The sequence below is a fragment of the Carassius carassius genome, chromosome 13 (assembly GCF_963082965.1).
Source record: "Carassius carassius chromosome 13, fCarCar2.1, whole genome shotgun sequence".
NCBI lineage: Eukaryota > Metazoa > Chordata > Actinopteri > Cypriniformes > Cyprinidae > Carassius > Carassius carassius.
The window spans coordinates 375,001-395,207 of record NC_081767.1 but is presented as its reverse complement, the minus strand read 5'-3'; the positions used below and the strand labels follow the sequence as shown (position 1 = coordinate 395,207).

The following is a 20,207-nucleotide window of genomic DNA, read 5'->3' as shown; positions in this document are numbered from 1 at the left end:
TGAATATATACAAATAATACTAATATTAATTTTATTATTATACTAATATTAATGAAAAACTGTCATTAGCACCATTAAGGTCCTATATAGCATTTTCAAAGCATGGTTCTATTTGGAACCCTATAAAAAAGGTTTTATTTAGAACTAAAAAGTGTTCCGCTATTGCTACAAGCTGAAGAACCCTTTTCTTGTACAGTTCAGAACCATTTTTCTTTAGAGTGATGGGACTAAAACATTCTGAAATCATAGCATGGTTCTAATGTCACCATTAATGAATTAATTAAAAAGAATAACATTAGTAACATTCAATACTAAAGTCTGGTTGAAGTTGGATAGGCTACCAACTAAAAAAACAAGGAAAGACAGAATTATCACAACGTAAACTTTATGCCACCAAAGATGCATTTATACCAGTTATCAACCGTTTTACAAGCTCAAAAAGTAAAACATTAGTACACAATAATTACTTAAAATACTTAATGAATGTTGGCTCATTAGTTAGACAAAGCGTATAGCCTATGTTCCTCACGACACCCCTGGTAAATCAATTACTGTAAACATTAAACCAAACATAAAGACACAATCTACAAACGAACGATCTAAACGAACAGTTAAAAAAAACACCTTAAATTAGATCAAACAAAAATTAAATTGTTACCGAAAACATTTTCTGTAATCCGAAGAGCACTAATAATTTTGGAGGCGCTTTTAAGCAGAAACTCATTTAACAGGAAACTCATGCATATTCATATAAGCTCCGCCCACTGTCAGAGGAAATCTCAGACGCCAAATGTTTCAAAACACCGGTTCCTCGGATCAAAAGTCACAAAGTAACGTACATACGAGATCAAAGGAGCGGCGCGCTCCCGTCACTCTGATGAAGCGGGAACACTGCTAACCCTAAGAGTAGAGAATCTTCACCTGAAGTATCGATCTCGTCAGGCTGCTATCGTTCCATGTATTGATACTATCGATTTTATGATCGATTCGCTCTCACCTGTCGTGAAGGTTTCGCGCTGAAATACCTGAGAGTAAGCTGCTGGATTCACTCTTATAGTTCAATGGAAAAGACTCCATAAGTTTTTTTTATTCTGACTGATTTAAACTGATTTCACTCGAGTCTATTCAGTGTGGAAGTTAAATCTGCGCTAATCTTTATTCTGATGCTTTTCTCTGTTTACAGATGATCAGATGGTGTTTTTAACACGGCCTGTCAGCAATGACCTGAAGCTGGACTCCTGAAATCCTTCCACAGAACTAACTTGACAGCTGAGATTTACAGGCTGAGATCCAATGGATCCCTGGCAAGCTCCCGTGTTTCAGGGATGGAATGTCTTCCCAAGTCAGGAAGATCTGGATTTATACACAGCCCTTTCTGAATCCGCAGCCGATCAGAGGAATCAGGAGCAGGTGAAGAATGAGGAAACAACCTGTTACACACAATCATGGCATGACCAGGGTACAGTGATGCTGACAGATGATAGAACCGTGGCACTGAGTAATGAAGTCAATGCCTGAGCTTCAAGTTTAAAATGTTAAACCCTCCAGCTCTAGAACTCTCTCTTCTAATTCTATTCTTTAAAAAAAAACTTGCCCATTGTAGACTTGCACTCTATTCATTCACTAACTGCTTGTTTTCTTTAAAAACCTAATCTAATTCTCTAATCTTTTTGTTTTTATTTATTGTACAATTAGCAAAAGCAAAAAGGTCCTCTAACACTACCTTGCTCAAAAAAAATTCCAAGTCTATCTGTTTTATTTTTATTTATTATATAATAAAATAAAATAAAACCTTGCTATGTGTAGGGTAGGAGACTTGTTATAGCACTTGCATATCATTGCTCTCTTGTTGATTTGATTGCTTCCACTGTCCTCGTTTGTAAGTCGCCTTGGATAAAATGTGAATGCATTATACCCGGGGTCACCAGACTCTGACCCTGATCAAACACACCTGAAGCTGCTGCTCGAGCTGTTACTAGGCAGACTAGACTCTTCCAGACAGGACCCCTGCTGAACACTAGATGGATCGACTCTGGCTCTTAGATAAAAACCTTTTCTTAAATTTTACTTGACTGTTTAGTAAATACTAAAAAGGATATTTTAGGATTAACCGCCTATTAATTGCTGAACACAGACAGGCTTGTGTAGTTGAGCCTGTGGACGGCGCTCTGTCGATCACTCTCTATCTTAACTTCTGGATTATGAACTTGTGTTTTTGCAGGACACTTGGAGCATCCCTTTAATAGATTCTGCACAAGGCAGTAACAGCAGAACTGCATCGCTCTGTGTGTCAACATCACAGTAAGATCGCATTAATTATAATAATGTGCCTCTGTAGCTGTCCAATTTCATGCATGTGTACTGAACACTGTAAATACTTCATGTGAATATTTAGCAGAGCTGGATACTTTCATGTAGCTCACTGCTCCAGTATAATAGTGAATTTCCTCATTCGTGCTTGAATGCTGTCTCCTGGCTCTCAGACTGCTATCAAAACATGGGCTCAGTCGTGACAGGTTTAGCTGGAGCGTGGTGTGGGCCCGAGTGGCCCCTGTGCACGAGTCTCTCCTGGAGTCCACTGAACTTATCTTCAATGTGTCCGTGCCCGGTCTGCAAGTGGAGCTGCCGTACAGAAGCAGATGTGAGTATTGCAGATGATATGCTCAGTTTTACACCAGGTCTGAGGTTTGGCGCTTTATTTCCACATTATTCTCTTAGTAAACAGCACAGCCCAGGAGCTGATGGATGCGCTTCTGGTGACTCTAGATCTTTCCTCGGCCAGTGGACAATACCTGATGAAACTCTGTGACTCGGAGGAGTACCTCAGAAGGTAATGTCACCTGTTATATTTGACATGCAAGCTGCCAGCAGCGGATCAGATGTTCCTCTCGCTGCTGAACACTAATGGAAATACCCTGTCGTTGTTTTGAATTGTCTCGTCCAGTGATGAAATCTTGGGATTGTGTGAACGCATCCAGGTGTATCAGAAGTTTGCTCTGGATGTTCCAGTGAGGATGGTGCTCAAGGACTGCATTGACAAAGCACTGGCTCGAGATGTATGGCACTGAATTACTGTGGCTCAGATGTCTGATACAGGTTCTCAATTGAAGAAGGTCATTTAGTTATCAGATTGCTTGTCTCTGTAGGAGGAAGACGACCGCCAGGTGTTTCATTTTAATCAAGTCCTCGACTCTGCCTGTGCAATCAGCATTATGAGGTTTGCTTGCTTCTGTACTATTGAAGCATAAGACATACAAAGTTCCCTTTGAAATGTTATGTCAGTATACGATATTCATGCACGTGTGCAACATTTGATGCTTTTTATTTTGAAATCGAAATATACTTTGGATTTGTTATGATTTGCAAAATTTAATGACGAGGTGATTGATTGACAGATGTGGATGTTAAAGTAATCAAATGCATTTTCTAACCCACACTGAATTTTGCTGCATCCATCAAAAAATATGAATGAAAAAAAATATATATATATATATTAATTGTGCATGTAAATGCATTTGAGAAAAGAAATAAAATAAAAAACTTTTCCTGCCCTGATTGCATTTGTAAAGGAAACATCAATTTTAATTTAAATTCTCACAATAATGCATTAGAATTAACTTTTAAATTTATACTAGAATAGCAAGTTACATTTTTAATTTGAACTTTCGTTTTGCTCAGAATGTTGCAGGAAATATCTATATCTATGTATTCGATTTCTAATTGAATTTTGCCAGCATTATGCCTTTATATCTGACCTGATCTATTTGTGTACGTCAGGTTTTTTCCCTCATACTGAATCTGGTTCGTTCTCTCAGGTCAGGTCTGCAGGAGAAGCTGAGCAGCTACAGCCAGGCAGTGAACCAGCTCTTGAGAAGCCAGGTGTGTGAAAGAATGAAATGCTTGTATACATTACTCTGAATGATCTGCATGTCATTGCATGGCTTCAGTGAAGTGTGTGTGTGTTTGGTATGTCAGTGTGGTGTCGGTGTGAGGGAGGTTGTGGAGTGTGTTCATGCCGTGTGTGAGCAGCTGTGTGGCGTCTCTACTGTAGATCTGGACGAGGCTGTCGTCCGGCTCCAGCGCTTCGCTCCTGTCACACTGGTACAGCCTGAGCAACACACCTCAAGTGTTTCTGAATGGGTGTTTAATGAGACAGATTAAACATAATGTTCTTTTCCCTAGACTCCGGTCGAAATGTGTGACTGTGAAACTGGTGAGTCTTTATACAGAAGTGAAGTCTCAGGGCTTGGTTTTGCATGTCTGTTCTGTTTGAGTGGAAGCTCAAGACTCATAAAAGCTGTTTGATCTGTACGAGCAGTGTAGTTTCCAGTGATTCGCATGCATTGTAAGTGTAAGTCTGCATGTTTCAGCTGTAGTCATGCTCCATCACGCTCTGCTGAAGCTGCTCCACTTGTTCTTCACAAACTTTGATCTGGACTTCAGAGGACAGGATGACCATCCGGATCCCCCAGCAGCAGATGTCAAGCACAGCAGCTGCATGCTGCAGCTCACACTGACCGGCCTCTACAGACTACTGCCCGGCTGGATAAACAGGTACGGCCAGATGTTTAACACCTCAGTGTCGTCACCGCAGAGAAACCACTGTGTGCTGAAAATCTCACTCAGACCCATCCTGGATATCAGCTCTGAGATGAACCTCTATTAGAGCCTCTCCGATGACAGAAAGTCATAAGGGTCTGAGGATGAGTAAATGATTTATAGGTGAACTGGTCCTGTAATACTGAGGAATATGAGCCATGCTGTGTGTGTGTGTGTGTGTGTGTTACAGTTATGATCACTTAAGCGTGAGCTGCTCGCTCACATACTGCGGCAGGAATCTGACAGAACCTGTGCTGTCTGAGAACATCAGCACATCCCTTCAGCTCAGCTACAAGATCCAGTGCAACCGTCTGTAAGAGCAGCTTCCTCTACACTCACTCATGTGCTAGTGCATGACAGATATGATGGCCGACTGGACGCTTGTGCTTCAAAGGCTTTTGTATTTTAATGAGGGTATTCTATGGGTTTGAGTTAAAAAGTAAAAGGGTTAATAAATGACAGAGTTCGGATTAATGAATACCTTCACTAAATGATGTTTATGTGCTGGGAAACTCTTACACTGAAGGACGTCACCTCCAGGCTCACTGTGGTCAAAACAGTCTGTGAGGTTGATATGATCCATGAATAAAATTAAGACTCTGTTCTTTTATAGTCCATTCATGTAGTGAGCTCACTGTGCTCTATCTGTCTATCTGTGAAACACGAGTCTGAGTTCACAGTCAGTGATGTTCTGGTTCCTGTGTTTCAGATTGGTTTTTCCTGTTCCAGTTCATGAGCTTCCATATGAATCAATGCTGTCTTTTCATCTATTGGGCTCTAAACAGGCCAAAAGCCCCGAGCTCCTGAGCTGGGCGGTCCTTCCTCTTTTTAACAACAGGTATCCCATTCACCTCATCAAACCGGTTTGGGGTTTCCAAAAAATGTTCTTCCTTGAACCAATTTTTAGACTTCAAACTGGAAAAGAAAACCAGTGCTTTTAATGCAGCATGTTCTTGCGTTGCATTATGAATTGTTTTTCTGGAATTCAAGACTCTTTTACAGAGCATGTTTTGGACCTTAATACGCAGTGAATATGTTTAGAGCAGTGTTTGTTGGAGGCTGTGATTGAAGGATGGATGCTGTGCTGTTGCAGGACTCTGGTTCACGGCACGGTTCTGCTCAGTATGTCCACACAGGTGCCACCCGTCTGTCCTCCGTCACCAGCGCTGAGCGACGGCCATCGACAGTCCACCGGAGTCATCCTACAGGTGAACACTTCCTCACCAGACACACACATCACTCATCACATACAGTATTCACAATGTGTTTTCTGACGCATGTGCAGGTCACACTTCTGACATTTCCAAATAGATTTGCGACAGCTGAAGTATGAAGTTAAGGCATTAGTTGATAAAGGAAGGCTCTTTCTCACTGGTTTTCTCCACAGATTGATTTCCCGGAGTCTGAGCTGTGGCGATATGAGCGAGCGGCGGCTCGGCCCGATCCAGTCCTGCAGTCGGTGCTGTGTGAAGAGCTGCAGAAGAGAGTGACTGAAGTGTGTCAGAAACACTGCCTGTCGCTGTCAGTACAAGATCAGAGCTCGAGAGCAGTGCTGTGGCTGTGGTTGATGTGGACATTTAACTCACTTCCTCTGTTAAACATTCTGCAGCATGACTGACAATGAGAAGGCCTTCCTGTGGAGCAAGCGGGACGTCTGCAGCCGGACGAACTCGTACCTGCACCTGGTGTTGGGCAGTGCTCCGCGGTGGAGACCTCAGAACCTGCCGGATATCTACTCCGTCCTGGAGCGCTGGAGTCCTGTGAGCGTCGAGGAAGCCCTGTTCCTCCTGAGTGATGAGTACGAGCTCCACAACACCACAGTCTTTCTGCTCCGGTCAGGACATGATTCTCTGGATTTGCTGCATTTGTCTCATAATTGATTTTAGTCGTCATTATCACACTGAATAATGATGATGTAGTATTTTCTTGGGTTTAGTTGGTGCCGCTCTCATCAGATCTCTGAATACACCTCGTTTCTGCCGTTCTTCTGATGTGAATTAGAGATTGAGCGGATGTGTCTGTGTCAGGTTTCATGACCAGTGCGTGCGGTCAGTGGCTGTGCAGTGTTTCCAGCAGATGTGTGATAGTGAGCTGGAGGAGTTTCTGCCGCAGCTGGTCCAGGTGAGAGACACAGACTCATGATGACCACTGTATGTCCTCCCACATTATAACACTGACCTCTCCTCCAGGCTCTGAAGATGGAGTGGGAGATCGACGGGCCCTTGGTGAAGCTTCTGCTCTCCAGATCTTTGCACTGCATCCGCATCGCTCAGCAGCTGTACTGGTGAAGAACCATCTGAATTACACTGAATGGAGTGGAATTATAAAACATAACAGAAGTGTGTGTGTGTGTGTGTGTGTGTGTGTTCAGAATGGACTCATGGATGTGTGTGTGTGTGTTCAGCATGGACTCATGGATGTGTGTGTGTGTGTGTGTGTGTTCAGCATGGACTCATGGATGTGTGTGTGTGTGTGTGTGTGTGTGTGTGTGTTCAGCATGGACTCATGGATGTGTGTGTGTGTGTTCAGCATGGACTCATATATGTGTGTGTGTTCAGCATGGACTCATGGATGTGTGTGTGTGTGTTCAGCATGGACTCATATATGTGTGTGTGTTCAGCTTGGACTCATGGATGTGTGTGTGTGTGTGTGTGTGTTCAGCATGGACTCATGGATGTGTGTGTGTGTCTGTGTGTTCAGAATGGACTCATGGATGTGTGTGTGTGTGTGTGTGTGTGTGTGTGTGTTCAGAATGGACTCATGGATGTGTGTGTGTGTGTGTGTGTGTGTTCAGCATGGACTCATGGATGTGTGTGTGTGTGTGTGTGTGTTCAGCATGGACTCATGGATGTGTGTGTGTGTGTGTGTGTGTGTGTGTTCAGCATGGACTCATGGATGTGTGTGTGTGTGTGTGTGTGTGTTCAGCATGGACTCATGGATGTGTGTGTGTGTGTGTGTGTGTGTGTGTTCAGCATGGACTCATGGATGTGTGTGTGTGTGTTCAGCATGGACTCATATATGTGTGTGTGTTCAGCATGGACTCATGGATGTGTGTGTGTGTGTTCAGCATGGACTCATGGATGTGTGTGTGTGTGTGTGTGTGTGTGTGTGTGTTCAGCATGGACTCATGGATGTGTGTGTGTGTGTTCAGCATGGACTCATATATGTGTGTGTGTTCAGCATGGACTCATGGATGTGTGTGTGTGTGTTCAGCATGGACTCATATGTGTGTGTGTTCAGCTTGGACTCATGGATGTGTGTGTGTGTGTGTTCAGCATGGACTCATGGATGTGTGTGTGTGTCTGTGTGTTCAGAATGGACTCATGGATGTGTGTGTGTTCAGAATGGACTCATGGATGTGTGTGTGTGTGTGTGTGTGTGTGTGTTCAGAATGGACTCATGGATGTGTGTGTGTGTGTGTGTGTGTGTTCAGCATGGACTCATGGATGTGTGTGTGTGTGTGTGTGTGTTCAGCATGGACTCATGGATGTGTGTGTGTGTGTGTGTGTGTGTGTTCAGCATGGACTCATATGTGTGTGTGTTCAGCTTGGACTCATGGATGTGTGTGTGTGTGTGTTCAGCATGGACTCATGGATGTGTGTGTGTGTCTGTGTGTTCAGAATGGACTCATGGATGTGTGTGTGTTCAGAATGGACTCATGGATGTGTGTGTGTGTGTGTGTGTGTGTGTGTTCAGAATGGACTCATGGATGTGTGTGTGTGTGTGTGTGTGTGTTCAGCATGGACTCATGGATGTGTGTGTGTGTGTGTGTGTGTTCAGCATGGACTCATGGATGTGTGTGTGTGTGTGTGTGTGTGTGTGTGTTCAGCATGGACTCATGGATGTGTGTGTGTGTGTGTGTGTGTGTGTGTTCAGCATGGACTCATGGATGTGTGTGTGTGTGTGTGTGTGTTCAGCATGGACTCATGGATGTGTGTGTGTGTGTGTGTGTGTGTTCAGCATGGACTCATGGATGTGTATGTGTGTGTTCATCATGGACTCATGGATGTGTGTGTGTGTGTGTGTGTGTTCAGCATGGACTCATGGATGTGTGTGTGTGTGTGTGTGTGTGTGTTCAGCATGGACTCATATATGTGTGTGTATATGTGTCATATATGTCTCATATATGTGTGCCTCATATATGTGTGCCTGTCTGAGTGACATCTCTAGCTGGATGAATGACCATCACCTTCAGCTTAACCTTACGAAGACAGAACTCCTGGTGATTCCAGCTAACCCATTGCTTCATCACAACTTCTCTATACATCTATACAGCTGGGCTCATCAACCATTACTCCTTCGAGGACAGCTAGAAACCTAGGAGTTGTGATGAATCATCAGTTAAGCTTCACAGACCACATTGCTACAACTACCCGGTCCTGCAGGTTTGCCTTATACAACATTAGGAAGATTAGACCCTTCCTGTCAGAGCAAGCAACCCAACTTCTTGTCCAAGCTCTTGTTCTCTCCAGACTGGACTATTGTAATGCTCTCCTGGCTCTTCCTGCATGTACTGTCAAGCCTCTGCAATTGATCCAGAATGCAGCAGCGAGGGTTGTCTTCAATGAGCCAAAGAAAGCTCACGTTACTCCGCTCCTCATCAGGTTACACTGGCTACCAGTAGCTGCTCGCATCAAATTCAAGGTACTGATGCTTCTCTACAAGACGACCACTGGCACGGCACCAACTTACCTAAACTCATTGGTTAAATCTTATGTGCCCTCCAGAAGTTTGCGCTCTGCAAGTGATCGACGCCTTGTGGTACCATCCCAAAGAAGTTCAAAATCACTCTCACGGACCTTTTCCTGGACTGTGCCCAGCTGGTGGAATGACCTCCCAATCTCAATTCGTACAGCTGAGTCTTTACTCATTTTCAAGAAACAGCTAAAGACTCATGTTTTTCGCCTGCACTTAACCAACTAACACTAGCACTTTTCCTTTTCTTGTCTTTTAATTAAAAAAAAAAAAAAAAAAAGAAAGAAACCTGGCTATGCGTTCTATACTAGACTAACTGAGACTTGTCATGGCACTTGTATACTGTTGTTGTTCTCTTGTTGACCTGACTGCTTCTATTGTTCTCATTTGTAAGTCGCTTTGGATAAAAGCGTCTGCTAAATGATTAAATGTAAATGTAAATGTAAATGTGTGTGTTCAGCATGGACTCATGGATGTGTGTGTGTGTGTGTGTGTGTGTGTGTTGAGCATGGACTCATGGATGTGTGTGTGTGTGTGTGTGTGTGTTCAGCATGGACTCATGGATGTGTGTGTGTGTGTGTGTTCAGCATGGACTCATGGATGTGTGTATGTGTGTGTGTTGAGCATGGACTCATGGATGTGTGTGTGTGTGTGTGTGTGTTGAGCATGGACTCATGGATGTGTGTGTGTGTGTTCATCATGGACTCATGGATGTGTGTGTGTGTGTGTTCAGCATGGACTCATGGATGTGTGTGTGTGTGTGTGTGTTCAGCATGAACTCATGGATGTGTGTGTGTGTGTGTGTGTGTGTTCAGCTTGGACTCATGGATGTGTGTGTGTTCAGCTTGGACTCATGGATGTGTGTGTGTGTGTGTGTGTTCAGCTTGGACTCATGGATGTGTGTGTGTTCAGCTTGGACTCATGGATGTGTGTGTGTGTGTGTGTGTGAAGGTTACTGGTGGACGCTCTGGACGACTGGCTCTACAGGAGCTGGATGAGGAAGGTTCTGTCGGCGCTGAAGCACTGCTGCGGTCGGGCTCTGAGACACCAGCTCCAGCGTCAGAGCACACTGGTGGATCTTCTCACTCAAGTGGCAGAGAAAATCCGCTCAAGTGACAAGAACAAGAGAAAGGTCTCCGAACATATCACGCTCATTTGCCTTGGGAAACCCAACAGAAAGCCTTACCTCAAGAAGAGCCTTTTCAGCTTCTGAAATGAAATCAGGAAATGTTGTTTTTGTGCAGGATGTGTTTAGTCGAGAGAGATGGCAGATTGAGAGCTTTTTTGCTGATGGACAGCCCTGCAGGCTTCCGTTAGATCCCGCGGTCGAGGTCAAAGGTGTGAATATTGAGGTAAATTAGTAATAAACGCAGGATTAAGACTGAGACAATCTATATTCTTAATAGAAACCATTTTTCTGTGAGAAGGAGCAGAATTTGTGATCTGATCACAGTATACTGTTTAAAATCACGCTGTAACCCATCAGAAAATGTTTTTTTGAGGTGTTTGAGTACAGTTGTTACTGAAATACAAGATTAGGTTACGTGTGAAAATGATAGACCATTGGTGTCAGGAGCTTGAGGTTCTGGTTAAATCCATCCCTGCTAGTGTTATAACCGTTTCTTTACAGATGCATGAAAGCTGTGTATGTCTCTCAGTCTTTTAAGGTTTTTAACTCAAACGCAGCACCTATAGAAGTGTCCTTCATCACCACTGACCCGCTGGGACACAACTACAGCCTCATCTGTAAAGTATGAAGATCTTGAGCTGTGCGGAGTGTTCTGTAGTCTGTCAGAGCTCATCTTAAGTCTGATTGTGTGTTGTGTTGTGTTGTGGCTCAGACCGGAGATAACCTGCGGCAGGACATGCTGGTGCTGCAGATGGTGCGTCTCCTGGACCGCATGTGGACACACGACGGACTGGACATGAGGATGGTCACATACAGATGCATCTCCACTGGACGAGATCAAGGTCAGTCCGACCATCAATGATTGTCAGGAAGATGTGGGTCTCTGCCGTTACAATCATACTGATGAACTGCTATCATCACATAGCATCAGTACTGTAGTTTTGACCAGATCTGACCAACTCTCTCTCTCACACACACACATGCTGGCTCTCTGTGATATCATGAGAAGGCTATCCTTTACTATCAGGAGAGACGAGGCCGGCTCGTGTTGACCTGTTTTGAAACCTTGAAGACCGCTATATTAGGTCGTTTTTCTGAAATCCTCTAGATGAAGGCAGCTTTCAGTTCCAGCGGTCACGTGTTCCTGAAGATCGTAGCTAGCCGCTTCACGTGTGTTTGATTAGGGCTGGAGCTGGACTTTGAACAGCGCTCAAATTATAGATAAGTTGGACTAACAAGGAAGTTTTGAGTGTTTTAATCGTACAATGGCCTTATCTGTGCCTCAGATCAATTGATTCCTCAATGAATGAGACAGATAGTCTGTATATAGATGACGCTCCAGCTGATCCAGGGTTTGGCGTGCTCGATGGATTTCTCTCTCAATCCAAAGACATGCTCTGTGTTTACTGTAAGAATGGAACTGATTTTTAGAATCGACTCCATTGAAATAGCAGTCACCAGTAACACCCTCTTTGCATCCCAATACTGTTTATTAGATAGAAACCATCAAAAGAATAAAATAGCAACTGACTGTAGTTAATGCGTACCGAAAGTAAGAGCTGCTGTGATGAACGCTTGGCTGCAGGTTTAGTGGAAGTAGTGCGTGACGCTGTGACGCTGGCGAAGATTCATCAGGAGTGGGGTCTGTCCGGAGCGCTGAGGGAAGACACCTTAGAGAAGTGGTTCCACATGAGGAACAAGACCAGAGAGGACTACGAGAAGGTAATGTGTGTCACAGCGCTTGTCTTCTTGGCTGGTGTCTGCTCTTGGCCTCGGTGTGAGCCGTGTTTGTCTCTCGTCTGACCTCCAGGCGGTCATGAACTTCCTTCACTCGTGCGCCGGCTGGTGCGTCGCCACATTCATCCTGGGCATCTGTGACCGCCACAACGACAACATCATGATCACACACAGCGGCCACATGTTCCACATCGACTTCGGCAAGATCATGGGCAATGCGCAGAAGTTCGGCAGCATCAAGAGGCAGGAGATTTGTTTTCTTGTCACGGTGCATGATGAAAAAGAGCCCCTTCTAAAGTAGACGTCCTCTTTGTGATCGCACAGGGACCGGACGCCCTTCATCTTCTCTCCAGAGATGCAGGGCTTCATCACGGGCGGCGGAGAGAATCCGCAGCGCTTCCACCGCTTCGTGGAGCTGTGCTGTGACGCGTACAACCGTCTGCGCAGACGCTCGGCTCTGGTGCTCGGTGTGCTGCAGCTGGTGAGGTCCAGATCTGCGTCTGCTGCTGGTTTCACTGACATCCGCTCCTTCTCACGTGTCTCTGTCTGTTATAGATGCTGACGGCTGGTATGCCCGAGCTGAAGGACGTCCAGGACCTGAAGTACGTCCACAACAAACTGAGGCCTCATGACTCGGAGCTGGAAGCCACTTCATATTTTACCAAGTAGACACATCTCTGCAGTCATGTGATCTACAGATGCTTCATCTGTGGTGTTGTATATAGTCTGTGTGTCTAATGTCTGTTCAGTCCTCTTTATGCATCTGTAATTCCACTCATGCTCTCTTCTCACACAGCGATGTCTTCTCATGCAAACGAGCGAGATGTTATTCTGCTGCCCTTTACAATAAGATCATCACTGATGACAACTGAATAAATCAAACATGGCTTCTCATATCATAGTGTTAAGAGAGGTTCTACTCATGTGTTTCCTGTTTCAGAAAAATCAAAGAGAGCATGGAGAGCTTCCCAGTCAAATTAAACTTCCTCTTCCACAATATGGTGCAGATTTCCTCCACCAAACGTCCAGAAGCGCCGGCTACGAGGGAGATCTCCTGCAACAGCAACATACAGGAGGCTGTGATCCAGAAATACACCGTCAACGGCAAAGATGTGGTGAGTCTCCTTCACCAGAACCTGCACCGAGAGCTCAGAGACGTTCGTCCAGTCAGTGTGTGGCTCAGAACGAAGATATAGTATTTATGCACTTTATCAGAGATGTACTGGACGTAAGTACTCTTGGTGGATACTGATAAGTATACAGAAACATCCAAGTCAATTTGGCCTACATTTGTACTATCAAATGCTTTTTCCCCACACACACTGGCTTCTTTGAGGTAAACGCCGGCATGTTTCTCAGGACACGGATAAAACTGAACCTGATTAAGCGAGCGTATACTTCAGAGTGTGTTTTCATAAACTTTAAAGTCAGACAGGCGCACAGTACATAGTAAAGTAACAGTATATCACAGTTCACTTGTAGTATACTTCACGGTATGGTTGCATCAGAAAAGAAAAACACTGTTAAAGTACACTTAAAAGTATACTTTTATGAATTAGACAGTGGGCCAATTTAGTCCCGAGCACTATTGAAACACAATTAATATTGTTCATGATATTAGTATTCCTACTGGAGAAAGTATACTTGGAAAATCTACTCCAGCTTTACTGAAGTGTGCATGAACTGAATATGAATGGAGACTGAGCTCAGGTGACGTCTGCTGTGTCCGTGTCAGACGTACGAGCTGAAGGTGACCATCGAGGACGGATTCCTGGTCCTCCAGAAGAGCTTTGCTCAGTTTGAGATGCTTCACAAGCTCCTGCAGAAGCACTTCATCGAGTCCACGCTGCCCAAGTAAGAGTCCTGCTCCTGAAGAGTTCTGTCTGCGGACACAGGAGAGCCGCACTGATCTGCTCTGTCCTGTTCTAGGTTCCCGAGCTGGTATAACATGTCCTTTACAGCGGCCAGGAAGATGTCTCTGTTGAACAAGTACCTGAAGGAGCTGTTTGAAGGGCCCTGCAAAGGGGTTAGTGACTCCTCTGTGCCGCTGCACGTTACTATACATCACACTTTGATTCATGTGTCATCGTGTCTTTGACAGAACGAATACGTCTGCAGTCTGTTCCTGGACGGACCGAACACCGTGGTCAAGTCAGGTAAAGACTCTTCCTGGACACTGATTGATGAACTGTTGGGCGTCTTTGTTTGCAGAGGACTCTTAATGGTTTACTGCTAGCTTGCTGTCATAATGATCAAATAAAACGGTGCTCTTCCTCTCAGTTTAAAGTTATTGGATATATGTGACCCTGGAGCACAAAACTTAAGGGTCAGTTTTTTGAAATTGAGATGTATGCATCATCTGAAGCTGAATAAATGATCTCTACAGTGATGTGTGGTTTGTTCAGAGAAGACAATATTTGTCTGAGATACAACTATTTGAAAATCTGGAATCTGAAGGAGCAAAAAAAACATCTAAATATTGAGAAAATCATCTTTAAAGTTGTTCAAATGAAGTTCTTAGCAATGCATATTACTAATCAAACATTAAGTTTTGATATATTTACGGTAGAAGATTTACTAAATATCTTCATGGAACATGATCTTTACTTGATATCCTAATGATTTTTGTCATAAAAGAGAAATGTATAATTGTGACCCATACAGTGTAGTGTTGTGTATTGCTCCAAATATACGTCTGAGACCCTGATGACTGCTTCTGTGCTGCAGGACACTGATGTAATTGCATGGCTTTGATTTGCTTCAGGGATTCATTCACATTTTATTCCCAATCCTGCAAAAAAATAAATGTTCTGTTTAAATGTGTGCTGATGTCTGCAGATGTTCTGTTTTTGATGTGTTCCAGAAACAGATGCTCATCTCCGACCGCAGATTCAGCTCTACCTGTCTTACAAAGACTGTAAATTATCTGTGATGATAAAGCATTTGAAAAATATCGTGAGTCTTTTTTTTAATTATTGTTCTTGATTTACTTTAAGCATTTACTTATGTCTTGTAATGCACCTGATAAATCATTGTTGTAATATGAATAACTGTGGTTACATTATATTATACATTATAATCCTTATCTATTCACTGTTACAGCTTTAGATGATATAATTCACTTAACTGTGACAAACAAACTTTCAAATATTCTAATGCATTTTAACTTTGGTTATAATTATTGATGAAAAAAGTCATTACAACATATTTATTTATTTATTTAAAGAGTAGGACTTTGATTTATTAAGGAGAAGTTTATTAGCCAATAGCCACTGCTGTACAGAATTGAAGTCGTGCTGTAAAGAGAGGTTTATCCCGGAGATGGTAGGTTTACTACAGTGAATAACTGTATCATCGGCATAAAGATGAATATTACAATCTGTACAGCATAAGGGCATATCATTAACAAAGATAGAAAATTATAAAGGTCCAAGAGAAGAACCTTGAGGGATGCCTTTCTCTATACCTGTATAATCAGACTGACAACCCCTGTAGGACACACCCTAACGACGGTGATGAAAATAACAATTAAACCAGAGTAAAGATGATCTCAAGAGGCCAATAGCATGCGATTTATCCAATAGAAGATAGTGATCAATTAAATCGAACGCTTTGGAGAGATCTAAGAAAATGGCACCGGTACACAGATTGTCATCAAAACTAGAAAATATATCATTAGAGAGTTTTAAGAGAGCAGTGGTACTGGAGAAGTATTTTCTGAAACCTGATTGGCATTGAGTAAGTACATTATTATCAGATAGATAATCAGATAATTGACTTTAACCACACTATTAATTATTGATATTGGCCTATAATTGTTCAGAATTTGTAGGTCTCCACCTTTGTACAAAGGAATGACTTCAGTACATTTCCACGCGGGGGGCACTTCACAGGTATCAGTAGCTAGTACCTGCGAGGCAAGTTTAATAGACTTACCCTCAAGGCCATCAGGGCCAGGACCACTGTAGGTATATTATGAATACCTTTATAATGCATTGTACATAAAAAGCTTACAAAATATCATTTAGACGACTTTTTATCCCATTAAAATTGCACTTTTGCCATTAGTAAAAATTATTTTAAAAAGGGTTTTGTCTTTTCGTGGGGTTGAATGATTTGAGGTTTGAAAATGAAATGAAATGAAATCTTCTGTTCTGGAGTTATTATACAAACCCGATTCCAAAAAAGTTGGGACACTGCACAAATTGTGAATAAAAACAGAATGCAATGATGTGGAAGTTTCAAATTTCAATATTTTATTCAAAATACAACATAGATGACATATCAAATGTTTAAACTGAGAAAATGTATCATTTTAAGGGAAAAATAAGTTGATTTTAAATTTCATGGCATCAACACCTCTCAATAAAGTTGGGACAAGGCCATGTTTACCGCTGTGTGGCATCCTCTCTTCTTTTTAGCATATGTTGTTCTAGAACTTGGATATACCTTTCAGCATTGATGGTGCATGAACCTTGACCCAGAGAAAACACCTGCGCTTCTGGATCATGTTTAGATATGGTTTCTTTCTTGACCTATAGAGCTTTAGCCGGCAACGGCGAATGGCACGGTGGATTGTGTTCACCGACAGTGTTTTCTGAAAGTATTCCTGAGCCCATGTTGTGATTTCCATTAAAGTGTTATTCCTGTATGTGATGCAGTGCTGTCTAAGGGCTGAAGATCACGAGCATCCAGTATGGTTTACTGGCCTTGACCTTTACACACAGAGATTGTTCCAGATTCTCTCAATCTTTGGATTATATTATGCACTGTAGATGATGATAACTTCAGACTCTTTGCAATTTTTCTCTGAGAAACTCCTTTCTGATATTGCTCCATTATTTTTCACTGCAGCATTGAGGGAATTGGTGATCCTCTGCCCATCTTGACTTCTGAGAGACACTGCCGCTCTGAGAGGCTAGTTTATACCCAATCATGTTCCCAATTGACCTAATAAGTTGTAAATTGGTCCTCCAGCTGTTCCTTATATGTACATTTAACTTTTCCGGCCTCTTATTGCTACCTGTCCCAACTTTTTTGGAATGTGTAGCTCTCATGAAATCCAAAATGAGCCAATACTTGGCATGAGATTTCTAAATGTCTCACATTCAACATTTGATATGTTATCTATATTCGATTGTGAATAAAATATAAGTTTATGAGATTTGTAAATTATTTAATTCCTTTTTTACTCACAATCTGTACAGTGTCCCAACTTTTTTGGAATCGGGTTTGTACTTACTAGTGTTTTCAGCAGCATGAGTGTAAGCTCAGAGTTGTGTGTGTGTATGTGTGTGTGTGTTCAGAAGCTGTCTAACGGCTCGTGTCCGGACGCCTATGTGGTCACACGACTGAGACCCGACCCACAGGACAAGACCAAGAGGAAGACCAAAGTGGTCCGCAGCAATGACAACCCCACATTCAACGAGCTGGTACGAGAGAAGCCCTGGCTTCTGCGGTCACATCTGACCATGTCTCCTCTCACAGCTGTGCTTCTCTCTTCAGATCGAGTACAGGAACGTGCCCAACCTCCACGGACACGTGCTGGAGGTGACGGTCAAGAGCAGGAAGACTTTCGTAGCGGCTACAAACGTGGTTCTGGGAGACAGAGTCCTGGACCAGGAGAAGTGGTTTCCTCTGGGCTTCTCGGCCGTCTGAAGATGAGCATTACTGATGCCCTCGAGCGCTTCTGATGGAGATCAGGATTAATGAAGAACGGTTCAGACGCCAGGCCTGGTTTCTCTCCGTCAGACTGGTTCTCTGTAGAGCTGCACAGATGTACTCGAGGTTATCTCGCACACTTACACTGCTTTTACTGTGGAGCGGCTAAACAGGGTTTTTAAGATCTTTTTAGTCTTAAAATTTCTTCGAGCAGTTTCTGAAATCTGACGTAGCCATCAGTGTGAGGTTTTTGCACATGGTTTTTGAGGAGTTAATGATATTGAAAAGACATTGTATCATGTTTCATGTAAAAATAATAATAAAAAGCAGTTTGTCTGACCATCAAGCATTAGTCAGTCATTCCCTCACTATTTTTTTGTGAATATGGTACACATTCAGTGTCTAGTTTAGAACCAATAACCAAAGCTTCCTTCAGGTCTGGTGTGCTCCGTAATGTTAGAGCGTCTCGTGTGTTTTCCAGCACCTTCACTCTCGCTGTTCTTCAGCTGCTAACCTGAGACGCTCACCAGCTTCCAGAAGCAGAAGTCTCTCTCTCACACACCAGCTGTGTATAGTCTGCTCTGAGCCCAAGACTGCTGTTCTGATTGGCTGGAGCACAATCCACCAATGTGTCATGTGATGCACATGTGTACAGGAAGACGTTCACATCTGAACCTGTGTGACTCCAGTTGTGTGTTTGTGTGTGTGAACGCATGTCATCAGTGATGTTCTACTGCTTTACATACTTCAGAACACAGAAAGAGGATTTTCTTCAAATATGGAGACAGCTGATTTGCAGCAGTACAGAAATTGTTTTATTTTTTCTTGGTATACCCATGGCATTTAAAAGTTTTAAACAGAAATATTTACAGGAGATGAAGGGGGAAATGAATTCCTTCTGTGTTTGCTGTGGGTTGTGTTTCTGTCTTCTGGGCACTTCTGAAGATCTTGGCACCTCAGTCAATAATAATAATAATAATAATAATAATAATAATGCATGTCCGTGAGATCAGATCCGCGTGAGCTGGTGCCAAAGACTCGAGGGTAGAATACTCTCCACCTTCTCCATGATGAAGTTCAGCGGAGCGAACAGGGTGCTCAGGAACTGATGGACCAGACACAAACAACTGAGATATAACACACCATTACATCATATTCAATAATATAGTGAAAAACTGACCGGCTGGGCATTTTCTAGCTAATTTTAATGTTTAAAAAAAAAGCCTCTAATATTTTCCCAGTAACACATCTTAGCCACTATAGAGCTGACCTTGGTCATAATTGTTTTTTAATGATGAACTGTTCATAATTACACAATGAACTGAGATTTCAAATATGAGTGTGATGAGTTCTCTTCTTCATTCATCTGTGCTCGTCTGGAGAACTGAAGTGTGAGACACTCACCGCTTTAGCAAACACTCCCATGAGCTCTGGGAACTGATGTGTGAGGAGCGCCAGCATCGCTGTGAACGAGCAGAGACCCGCCGTGAACAGGATGAAGAACGGCAGCTCCTTCTTGGGATACACTGACACCTCGTGGAACACTGCTTACACACACACACACACACACACACACACACACACACACAGTCAGGGTTAACTATACTGCAGCTGTGGTAGACAGTAAAACAGCAGCAGACGGGTTTGGAGACACACAAGGTTGTGTCAGGACTCTTTTAAAAGCCTGACATGAAATAATAGTTAGAGAGTAACCTCTCAGTATTTAATCTCTCTATATCTCCAGTAATGTGTGTCAGTAAGATGAGATGTAAATGATCCGCACATATAACACAGTGATTGAGAGCTGAAGAAATCAAGGCTCCTCAGAAGATGTTAGATGTTCTGGAGGCTTGTGAAGATCATTCCTCCGCTGAGGAACAGTGAAAGTAAAGCTTCTGGAAACAAACGCTCCTCAAAAGATCCCGAGGATCAGATTTGAGACTCTAAAACATGATTGATGGAGAATCAAGTAAAGCTGAGCTGCTTCAGTCCAGTCAGAGTTCATCTGGAGATATAACTGACCTTATTCTGACCTTTACTTGATCACAATCAGGAAAGATCTGACACGAGGAGCTGGACGCTTGTACAGTTACACTATCAGGCCGCTGCAGACGTGTCAGATGTGACAGAAACACTACTCTTCATCTACAGGAGACATGCAGGAAAATCTCTTACTTGGTAGCAGTTCTCTGTCCGCTGTCTCTGTACAGACTGGATACGGATAGAAGAGGTGGCCTTTCTCCAGAGGATACGGGATCATCCTGAAAGCTGTGCAATCAACACAAAGAAGTGGTTTTTAAAATGCATTTCTAAACTTTGGAGCAACAGTGAGTCACTAGCAGCTTTTCGGACATTTCACTTAAACACTTCAACATAAGTTTCATAT

General features: G+C 43.0%; 2 protein-coding genes across 4 annotated transcripts in view; one reads left to right on the top strand and one right to left on the bottom strand.

Annotated features, from left to right (window-relative positions):
- The first annotated feature begins 785 nt into the window (after positions 1–785).
- On the top strand, positions 786–17,988 carry pik3c2g (phosphatidylinositol-4-phosphate 3-kinase catalytic subunit type 2 gamma). The gene is made up of 34 exons (XM_059564499.1): positions 786–958; positions 1,184–1,410; positions 2,222–2,301; positions 2,484–2,641; positions 2,719–2,830; positions 2,945–3,056; positions 3,147–3,217; positions 3,816–3,879; positions 3,976–4,101; positions 4,183–4,213; positions 4,371–4,554; positions 4,790–4,912; positions 5,309–5,437; positions 5,693–5,807; positions 5,987–6,120; positions 6,209–6,397; positions 6,627–6,720; positions 6,789–6,883; positions 10,246–10,426; positions 10,539–10,646; positions 10,953–11,045; positions 11,136–11,265; positions 12,009–12,145; positions 12,234–12,403; positions 12,485–12,641; positions 12,716–12,825; positions 13,101–13,275; positions 13,896–14,014; positions 14,090–14,186; positions 14,262–14,316; positions 15,024–15,115; positions 17,467–17,592; positions 17,666–17,900; positions 17,964–17,988. The coding sequence occupies exons 2-33, from the start codon at positions 1,294–1,296 to the stop codon at positions 17,816–17,818; spliced, it is 3,837 nt and encodes a 1,278-aa protein (XP_059420482.1). The 5' UTR covers positions 786–958; positions 1,184–1,293; the 3' UTR covers positions 17,819–17,900; positions 17,964–17,988.
- Positions 17,989–18,613: 625 nt separating this feature from the next.
- st7 (suppression of tumorigenicity 7) overlaps positions 18,614–20,207 on the bottom strand; it is a 20,736-nt gene continuing 19,142 nt past the window's right edge. For 2 of the 3 annotated variants that reach the window (XM_059564496.1, XM_059564498.1), the window contains 3 exons: positions 19,997–20,089; positions 19,226–19,368; positions 18,614–18,926 (listed from right to left, as the gene is read on the bottom strand). In XM_059564496.1, coding sequence (XP_059420479.1) covers positions 18,831–18,926; positions 19,226–19,368; positions 19,997–20,089 — 332 coding nt within the window. In that variant the 3' untranslated portion in view covers positions 18,614–18,830. The remainder of the gene's footprint in view (positions 18,927–19,225; positions 19,369–19,996; positions 20,090–20,207) is intronic. The other variant, XM_059564497.1, reaches the window with a different exon arrangement.